General features: G+C 35.1%; 1 protein-coding gene across 1 annotated transcript; it reads left to right on the top strand.

The window, feature by feature from the left end:
• The first annotated feature begins 90 nt into the window (after window positions 1–90).
• Window positions 91–2,040, top strand: knstrn (kinetochore localized astrin (SPAG5) binding protein). The gene is made up of 9 exons (XM_015051266.1): window positions 91–167; window positions 699–770; window positions 865–943; window positions 1,022–1,051; window positions 1,142–1,241; window positions 1,315–1,429; window positions 1,516–1,577; window positions 1,676–1,750; window positions 1,834–2,040. Exons 1-9 carry the CDS (start codon window positions 95–97, stop codon window positions 1,960–1,962), a joined length of 735 nt encoding a protein of 244 aa, XP_014906752.1. The 5' UTR covers window positions 91–94; the 3' UTR covers window positions 1,963–2,040.
• The last annotated feature ends 8,329 nt before the right edge of the window (window positions 2,041–10,369 follow it).

The following is a 10,369-nucleotide window of genomic DNA, read 5'->3' as shown; positions in this document are numbered from 1 at the left end:
TTAGCCGAAATAATATTTTCTAAAAAAAAAAAAGAAGAAAAAAGAAAACTCTTGAAGAAATTTATTTACACCGGAAACTGTTGCCAAATCGGAAATGATCATGGAGGGCGGGACATATTTGAAATTCGTGACTGTTGTTGAAAGCCTCTTACTGAGTCTCCTAACAGGTAATTGTTTATTGTCTCTTTTTTTGTTTGTTAATGAACGTTTTTGTATGTTTTAACAGTGTTTAAGGGTTATTTTACACCTGCCAAACTGTAAACTGACCGGGCGTTTTTAAATCGCAGCAGCAAATGTTATATTTATGTCTGTCAGTTGGCTCGGTTTGAGCAACATGCCGTTAATTGTGTACTTTAGGATAAAATTATTTGTGCAAAGTGTAAAAGGGTACATATTTAACTGATAGAAATGGCCGTTTTGGAGGATTAAAGTGTGTTATTTTGGTGCCGCACACGTATGTTGAGTCCTTTTTTTCTGCACTATTTATATTAACGGCTATCTGCTGTATCTGACAAATATCTTGAAATTGTATTGGTAGTGTATTTTTTTTAAAAAAAATGTCTGTCTAATGTGATATTCCTTTAAGAATTAGGATTTGTGTTTTTTCTTTGAAGTGTGGTAGTAGCAAAAGAAAAAATATATATTTTCCCATCATCCTAATTTTTTAAAGCTTATTTTTATGTTGCCTCTTAATGCAGGTGCTTTTATTATTATCACTGGCGTTAAGTCACTCTGTGAGGAAAACGCAATGTCTTCAAAAATTCCAAGAGGTGAGCTTTTTATTATATTCTTCATGGATATTTTGATGTTTAAATTTAAATTAGCTTTCGTTGAAGTAATGCTAATGGATATCCGTATTTTCAGGCACACATTTACCAACAGAGGCAAGAACCGTTCAGAAAACAGACACAAATCTGAAAAATTCAAGGGAAAATGTCCCAAGGTAACATCAAAATTAAATAAAAAATCTCTAAATTCAGTTAGTTTCGTTTCATATTTATTATAATCTTTTGTGTTTCAGGAAAAACGTTGCTCCTAAAGTTCACAAAGGGTAAGTGATGCATCATATTACATGATATTAATGTTCAGCAGAGATTTTTATTGTGTTCAACATATTTGTATGTCCCTTTTTTTTCTGCAGAGTTTCAACCAGATATGGGCAACAGGTGGAGCTGAAGGAGCAAAATCAGAACCTGGTGGCTGCAAAGGAGGAGCTACAGAAAAACCTGTCGGAGAAGCAGGTAAAAAAATAAACGAAACAAACATTCAACGTCTATTAGTTTGTGTTCTTTTAATATACATTTTATATCACAGCAAAGAGTTGAAGAGTTGGAGCTGCAACTCGACGAGCTTCAGAAGGAGAATGTAGAGTTTCAGAAAAACCTACAGGACTGTCACAGGCTCCTAGTTTCTGCCAAGATAGACCCAGGTGAAAAAGATAACTTTCAATTTAAGTCTTTAATTTTACCCTTTGTAACGTTGCCTGTCGTAATAAACATGAGTTTAATGTTTTAGTTTTAGGGGAACGAGTTGGAGATGCAGCGAGACAGAAGGAAGACGAAAGGAAAGAAGTTATGGTATGTTTTTATTAATCTCCCTTTCACTTTATTATGCGTGTGTAGTCTCACAAACAAGACAACATGCCTACAACGGCGCATAACTGCTTAAATTTCAGAGTGTTTCCACCGATCTGCTGAGGGAATTAAAGGCTTTTGGGGACATTGCATCACAACAGCGTACACAGCTACAGGCAAGTCATCGTCTTCTCTCACCTCTGTGATCCTGTTGCAACGTTTCTGTTTAGCTCGGCTGAGGTTTTAATGTCATTTTTAGGAAATCCAAGCAACAATGGAGGACGTCACTAAAGCGCGAGAACTTATGAAGCAAGAGAGAGAGAATTTCTCTCAGGAGGCTGCTGAAATGGAGAGAGCTCTAAAAGAGGCAGAAGAACTCTTAGCATAACTAAAAATATATATCTGTACATATTAATGTGAGATTTTATGTTATAATAAAGGATTAATGTTTTTCTACAGTAACTCACTTTGCTTTAAGATCAGATCATTAAAATTTTTCTGTTTCTAAACCTCAAAGCATCAAAAACGTAAAACAAAAATGATGTTTGTACAATGTCGGTTTTTTTAATGTACAAAGTGTCACATTTATGTAAATAAAAATCAGTAAACATGAGGGAACAATTCCAACCAAAACACAATATTATTATAAAATGCTAACAAAATTGATTTGGAGAAAGCTGCCAAGCTAGCATACAGAGATCTTTCCTACAATGTAATGAAACATAAAGGTCGGCGTCGTTAATGACATAAAAAGAGCATGGTTTGCTTTCTAAGCTAGAAAGTCAAATAATTTCAGTGTTTCTGTTAAAACTAAATATTCTGAGTGAACATTCAGTTTATTACATTTTTTGACATAATTGCATCTTTAAAAATTGTTCATGTTTCCCTTAGATTTCTTTTTTTAAAGTATCTTTTTTTCTTTTTAGTTCTGCACATATGTCACGTTTTGTATGTCCTTTAATGACAAGCAGTTTGTTGCATTTCTCTGCCATTTAGTGCAACATATTAGTTCTGCTCAGCTTGTCATACCGAGTTTAAACGTTAGAGGGCAGTATAAGGCTGTAAATCACTAATCCATTACCTTTTCTGAAAGACGTACAACTCGTACTGACTTTCCTTTGTTAAGAATAATTAACCCAAACAGCAAATCTTGCATCATATTTCTGTTTAGATCATATCCAGTCAAGCAGAAATTTCTTAGATTCATGTTTCTAGCACACAAAGTTCAGTTTGAAGTTAATTCTCTCACTCTCCCCTATCATTGTTTTTAGATAAACTAATTTACAATTTATTTATCTTATCAATCACATAGCAGTAGACTAATTGACACACAGAGATTTATTCCAGTCGGGACCAGTCTGACAGGGACGGAGCCAAAAACGATGGCAGGGGGTGGGCAGTGAAGGTCCCTCCCTGAGCTGCAGCCTCAGGGGTCAAAGTGCACTTTCCAAACCGTCACACTCCAGTGAGCCGTTGTGGGAGACACGTTCATCCCTCCCTCTCCTCAGAACAATGGCTGCTGTCAAGCCGAATGGAAGAGCAGCAGCTTCATAAGGTCACCTCCATTTAATTTTAATCGATCAGCTGAAAAGATTTGTCATTTATTGAAGAGTGTGGCTGAAATGTCAGTTTGATTTAAATACAGCACGATTACAGAGACAATTTTTACCTCTTATCTGTATTTTGCTTTATTTCTTGTTAAATAACTCCATCATACCTACAGTTTGATATTACGAAATGTATCGCTTGACTCATAGTTGCTAAAAAAATCAATGTCTCCTGGTATTAAACAAAAAATGACACTTTAATTAGGATTTTAGTAAATTTAGTGGAGAAAAAGGCCCACAGCATCACAGATCCTCCACCACAATTACCAGCTGACATGAGGTGAAAATAATAGACGGATGATAGATGAATAAGAGAATAGATTAATATTCTTATTTTTTTTGTATATAGATTTAATGAAGTAACAATAAAAGTGGCAAAAAATACTGCATCAAATACTTACCCCAAGGAAACCTCCAGTTTCTGCAACCCTGAATGTTGATTTTTTTTTAATTCTGCTTTTTAAAATGATTTTTATTTTATTTCACTTTCACAAATGGCTTCTTCCAAACAAATATTTCTATAATCAAATGGTGTAATTGTACCTCCAAACACTAACAGGACAGGATAATCTCAGTCATTAAAAGGTCAAAATGTTCTGATATTCATTGACGATCTCGTGAAACCAGCAGTAGAAAAAACGTTTAACAGTTCCTGACATGCACTCAGTTTTTGAGGTTGGAAAACATCATCAGTTGAAGTTTACCACGTTAAATCACAATTTTTATTATCTTTTCCCTGATAAAGAGAAACTATACAATAATTATCCTTTGCTAAAGGGACTTCCACAAATAATGTGGAACTTGCATTTGCATTGCAAGAGTCATAAAAGATAAGTTTTCCAATTAGCATTAGTGTTTTGTTGGAAATGTTTTTTAAAGTGCTATAAAATCACTATAAATCAACAGGTGCAAATCTGGTCAGTATTTCTGATTGTGTTTATTTCTATTCTTTGTTTTCAATCAAATTCGGCTTTATGATCTGTGTTTCACTCTGCAGTAAAACACGAGCCATGCATTAAAGCTCTGCAGGGATTTCTGAGCAATTGGAAGAAGAAAAACCCGCAAAGTAGCAGCAAACAGAGACTGAACGGCCAGATTAGATCACTGAGGATCTGCAGCAATTATTTTCAGCCAAGTTGTTATTAAGAACCATACGGGCGGTTTAATGGATTCTGTTTCATCAGAGTCAATCAAACAAGGTTAAACCCTTTTCAGCTCAAAGACTCATTCGGTCTGATTTTCATTTTAAATGTTTTTCATTGCAGACATATTGGAAAAACTGTTTCTATTAAGAATTAGCATCGTCTCTATTAGCTGGTTGTGGTGCAGTGTGTCTTCATTTCAAGTGTTCATATGGAATAAACAAGAAACGTTCCAATAATTTAAAGAGCAGCTTAATTTCCTTTCAAAATTAGCAGCAATTATCTCTGACATACTGTTGCATCTTACTTACTTAGCTTAGCTAAGAAAAAGATAATAAGACTCGTGAAGTCTTTAACTCAAACTTATCTTTATTTTTGTGCCACATCACCAATCTACTCAAAGTGTTGGTTCAGGCAGAAATTATTAATAATTTATTATGAATAAAACTAACACAAAGTTAAGACACTTAAAATATTGTAGCCCTCTAAGGTTGTAGCAATTTTAATCAAATTTCAATTACATTTGGATGCTAAATTTAATATTTAGCAGTCAAGTAGTTTCTACAAGCAAAAACAAATTAGATTTTACTGATAAAATAATATTTAAACACAAAACTATTATTTTGAAGTTCTATTTCTGTCTCTCTTGGTTCTGTAGGGCCACAGAAATAGCCATAGCGGGCCGGTTTTGTCCCGCGCGCCTTGAGTTTGACACACATGCTGTAAATGCTTCAAATCTCTTTTGGAGTGAGATATTTATGCTTCCTATCAACCTTTTAATATTTTAATTTTAAAGTAATTTAGGTCTAAAACAACCTCATGTAACATAATATTATTAAGAAATATTTTTGTGTCAAGTGCTGAGTAGCAAAGGTTTGATCCAAACCACAGCAGATCTTTAAAAATGTCTTTTATGTTCATATGACTTAATTATGTAAAATAAGTTTATTCTTGTGCTACGTAATATGTTTTTGTATGTCTTGTAAGGTGTAATAAATCACTATTTTTGTAAATTAGCCATGGATGTTGTCACTTTAGAGCTTTAATCCTGTAAAGTGGGACATTTAGCCTTCGGCAAACGGGTTTTAAATCTGTTTACATCCTTGTCCAGGTGCAGTATTTCACCTGAATAACCACATCAGTGTCTTCTGCTGACAACAAAAAGAAATGAGGATCTAAAACTGGGATGACCAAAAACAACACAGTGTTTTATTTGTTTGATGGTTTAAATCAACATGGAGATAAAAAAAAACACACAAAAATGAAGGTGATTCGCTCCAGAAAAACAGTTTAAATTGTAAATGTTTTCAAACCTCCTCATGTAAAAACTGTCACTTTTACATGAAACGTTAATTTAGAATAAAACTGCAACCACTCCTGTTGCAGTAACGAGTGCCTAGCGTATCTCTGATCAGTGATTCACCTCAGGTCTCCTGCTCTGACCTTGGTGAGGTAATTCATCCAGCCAACTACTCATCCATGTCTTCTGATAATTATCCGAGTGCTGCTGCAGTCCAACTGTGACAGCTTCAGTCCAGGCCAAACAAAGCTGGGCTGCAAGGAAACGACTTAAATAAAACAATCACAGTACCAAATGGCAAAAATAATAGGAAAAAATTAAAATAAGTCATGTATAAATTTGAGTATAATGATAGTTTTCCATATGATGAAGCATAATTTGTGCATCACCATATTGTAAAGGGAGTAAGAAGATGGCAAAAAAAAAAGTCTGATAAGCAACTCGTAGAAGGGCTAATCAGTTCATCCTCATCCAACATCTAGGTCAATTTGTAATCAGTGGCATGGTTCTAAATTTATACCTGCTCCACTTCCATTTTAGACTCTTCTTCCATCAAAATATATCCAAATGAGAGTGAGTGTGATGCTACCAAGGGGGTTAGATTCACAGATTATGGTTTAACTTCACTTTATTTTCACCAAATCTTAACTTGATTTTCAATATTAACTTTTTTTTTTTGCTCAGCTGTTATATTTACATTGTTTGGTCAAAGGTGTAAAGTCTAAATATACATACATTTGAGTCAAGACATGCTACTTCATACCAGAAATAAATATTTCTGATTAATTAAAACAATTTGAGAGCACATTTTTAAGAACAATCTTATAAAGTGTAAATGATTTCATGCCTTATCATGACATAGAAATGATCTCTGACCATTTATTTTTATTTTTGACCGTTGCTTTTATATTTAACTGCTGAGGTTACAGTTATAGGAGAGTATGGACTCCTTGCAGCGTGACGTCACGTCCCATCTCCACGTTGGAGGGCAAAAAGGTGTCGGTTGACCATGACTACCATTGGTTTTAGCTGATAAGTTGTCAATGTAAAGCGCTAAATCTTAAGATGTATGCCTGCTGTATAAAAGAAAAAGGTGACACTGCTTTGGCAACAAGGTCAGGAAAAAACTTAAGAAAAAAATAGCGAGGGATTGGGAAACAGTTCAGTAATTCACAGTTAACTTTGACAACAGTAACAGTAACATGTAGATGTGATGTGAAATTTTATGTGTTTCGGTTCAGTTACAAAATAAAAAAGGCCGACTAAGACAGATCCTCAGTAGAGCAGGGGTTTAAATTTGCTAATCAACCGCATTGTTAGCTTAGCTAATAGCAGCGGTAGCTCTACCAAAGTGGCGTTGTTGTCAGTTGCTATGACAACGAGCCTGCGTGTAGTAGCCGAAACAGACAAACGGAGAGCGAGAGAAAAAAAGTGGTTTTGAGTTACTCTTTAGCACTAATTTAATAATTCCTACAGCTCCTGGTTTCTGTTTGTGTTACCGCAGCAGCGCGGCTATGGAGGCCATGTTGAAAAACCGTCTTCTTACCCTCCAGCGTTGTGCGCCTGCGTCAAATTTCCGGATGTAACCATGCAGGGGGTCCATATAATTAGAATATTTGTGGCTAAACAGAAGCGATGTCTCCTCACAGTTGTTACCATCGTGTCCATCACCCCTACCTCTAATACACTGAACTGTACTTCAGGTCCTCTGTAAATGAGTATATGCTGTTCGGGGGGCTTTGGAGCGCGTCATTATTGGACTTCCCTGGCGGATAATTAGCTCTGCTGGCATGCGCTCCCAGAGGGGTGGATGTGGGGGGCCCACGTCCCGCCCCTCGCCCCTTTTTCTCCAACACACATTTAAGGACTGTGTGTTGCCACATTCTCTGTTCCTATAGGTAAAACACAACGGGTCTGACTTGTTAAAATAGGATTTGCTCAGCGGGAGACCCGGAGAGTCAAACTTCAAAAATAGAGACAACGAGACAGGCCTTCCACTTGCAAAAAGATTTTATTTAATCTCTGTGGGGTGACATAACTGTACATCCACACATAAAACAACAATAAATGACATAGTTCTTATACAAAAATAAGGATAGTTACTATGAACCTACAAATATAATGTTTGTTATTTGTTTTGTTTTCTTTATTTAATTTAACAATTTAAAATGAGCATGTTACATATTGACATAAACAAGTTTTGAACGAAAAGGTCAAATCGGTATACCATAAAAACCTAAACGTCAATCAATCATCCATATAGATCCATCTGAACACTAAACGGGCAATGTGTAAATATAAAGACGATAATAATACAGAAAAAATATTGTTTTTATCTGTTTTGGTTTTGGATTGTTTTCTTTTATGACTCTGTTTCGTAATTCATATGTAAGAAGTGGTATGTTTGGTTTTTTAAACATTGTAATGAGTGATAAAGGGATAATTTAGTTTAGTTTGATGAGTAGGAGAGACATTAATGTAAGGCACTTGCTTCTGCCTGCACCTTTTCAGTCAAATTGTTTAAATTGTTGCAGCGTTTTGAAAATAATAAGCTTACAACTACTTTCCTGTTTGAAAAAGAGCAGGAAGAAGTGAACACTTATATAATCTTATCCCTTATCTCAATTTAATTATCTGTATTGATCAGAAATATGTAATAAAAACATGTGGTATTCGTGGTATTCGTATGCCAGTTAATAGCATAGCATAGCAGGACAATCAAATTTACTGACCCATAATAGTAGTAATAGTAATAATAATAATTGTGATAATAATAATATTAATAGTTAAAAAACAATCGCACATATGGCATGCAAATAATTAACTTATTGCCAATATATATTTGCCAAATTGGCAATAATATATACATTATTGCCAATGTATATATGCGATATAATGTACTTACATGATCTTAGTTATATAGTAAACATATATTTAAAAACTACTTATGATAATAATGGCATTTAATAATAATAATCTACTAATAATGGTTATAGTAACACGGAAGGAATGAAAAAATAAGACATATAAGTAATGGATGGTTCTTTCATTGGGGTTTGTTGATAAAATCTTATTGTGTTTTTTGTAAGTTTATCAACAAGATTATTTTATTTTTCAATGATTATCCATAATAAGACCAACAACCGCCACAGAAACTTAAGCTATCATCCAGACTTTGTAACATACCAAGTGCTGACCTCCATTTTGGTTCAGATCTTTAAGGTAGATTACTTCACTGTAACTTCCTGCTGAGTTTGAGTTATTTCAAACATCTGTAGTCACCTTAGCATTCACTTTCCGTCACCCTGAAACCCCCTCAGGTCTGTTTGTTTCTGCAGAAGACTAACATGTACCAGGAAACCCACTAAACCCTGAGCATTGTGGCTGAGGTGCCTATTCTCTTGTACAATAATGATGACAAAACAGGAATACTGACCTTGAACACATCCTGGGGCATGCAAGCCACAGGAGAGGAAAACAATAACAGCTTTTTCTAAAAATACAAGGGTACAAAATGGAAGGTTTTCAACTTTCACAGAAAGCCATTGATGTGAAAAAACTGCTGGCTCGTTTAAATCAACATTTAGTTTTTAAATGTAATATATTTGAAGACAAGAAAGCCCTGCAGTGGATCAGTTAATAACTCCGTTCTGTCGCCATCACTCCTTAAAGGCTCCGATCACACTAAACCCTGAAGTGACCCAAATACGATTTTTTATTTTTTTGTCTTAATGTGACCTGTATCTGATCTTTTCATAACAGTCTGAACAACAAAGATTGTATTTCTTTTCCGAATGCGACCCAGGAAACTTGGATATCCGATACCTATCTGATCTTTTCAAATGGAGCGGGTCGGCCCGTTGCTGCGATACGTAACAGCGTCCGCCATATTGAATGTGGAATATGTGCCAGTAAGCTAATACAAGTGAATGGATCGAACTTTATAAAGTGCCGTTCTACAAAGTATATTAAGTTAATAAAATAATTATTATTTTATTAAGTTAATAAAATAATTATTAACTTAATAAAATAAGTTAAAAATAATTATTATTTTATTAAGTTAATAAAATAATTATTATTTTATTAAGTTAACAAAATAATATTAAGTAGCATCTTTATAGCTAAATACCGACATGGAGAAGCTGAGCTGGGAAACAGACTGAAGAACAGCAGCTCCAGCTCTGATCCCGACTGATCTTTCCTCACTAAATCCTCTGGTTTTTAATGAACTTCTCCTCTAACAGCGGTTTTTCATCAGCTCTCTCTCTCATTAGAAAACAGTATGAAAACGTTAGCTGCTACGCTAACAACCAGCAGTTACTTCGGGCCAATTCAGCTACATAGGAAATATTTTTAGGTTGTTTAGAAGCGAATTTCTGGCTGCAAAGTCAAGTAATTCTGATCTTTCATCCTTACCTGTGAGAGGTAATGGCAATGAATCCAGTTTGTTTCGTAAAACGGTTGAAATATGTCCACACAGCACAGGACTTAAGGAGCTCCGATCGCTCTGCTGCCACATAGAAGATGGAGGACGCTGTTACGTACGACTCAGCGCTCCATGAGGCGTCTACGTATATGATGTCTATGAGAAAAACAACCACCATGGCGGACACGGTAATGAGGATTAAATTGTTACTGTGCTGGCTGCGGTCGGACAACAACTTTAAAATCGTAAAATATGCTCCACCGTTAGCATCTATGTTTACTTCCGCAAACACTGAGTATTTCTTCTTCTTCCGGTTTTTG

The sequence above is a fragment of the Poecilia latipinna genome, unplaced genomic scaffold (genome assembly GCF_001443285.1).
Source record: "Poecilia latipinna isolate Pla-1442-1.1 unplaced genomic scaffold, P_latipinna-1.0 Scaffold1038, whole genome shotgun sequence".
Taxonomy (NCBI): domain Eukaryota; kingdom Metazoa; phylum Chordata; class Actinopteri; order Cyprinodontiformes; family Poeciliidae; genus Poecilia; species Poecilia latipinna.
The sequence above is the reverse complement of the archived record's forward strand: the minus strand, read 5'-3'. Positions and strand labels throughout refer to the sequence as shown.

Coding starts and splice junctions, on each gene's coding strand:
- knstrn (XM_015051266.1), top strand. CDS start 95: ATGATCATGGAGGGCGGGACATATTTGAAATTCGTGACTGTTGTTGAA. Junction 1,052..1,141: donor GCTCCTAAAGTTCACAAAGG/GTAAGTGATGCA, acceptor TTTTTTCTGCAG/AGTTTCAACCAGATATGGGC. Junction 1,242..1,314: donor AAAACCTGTCGGAGAAGCAG/GTAAAAAAATAA, acceptor TTTATATCACAG/CAAAGAGTTGAAGAGTTGGA.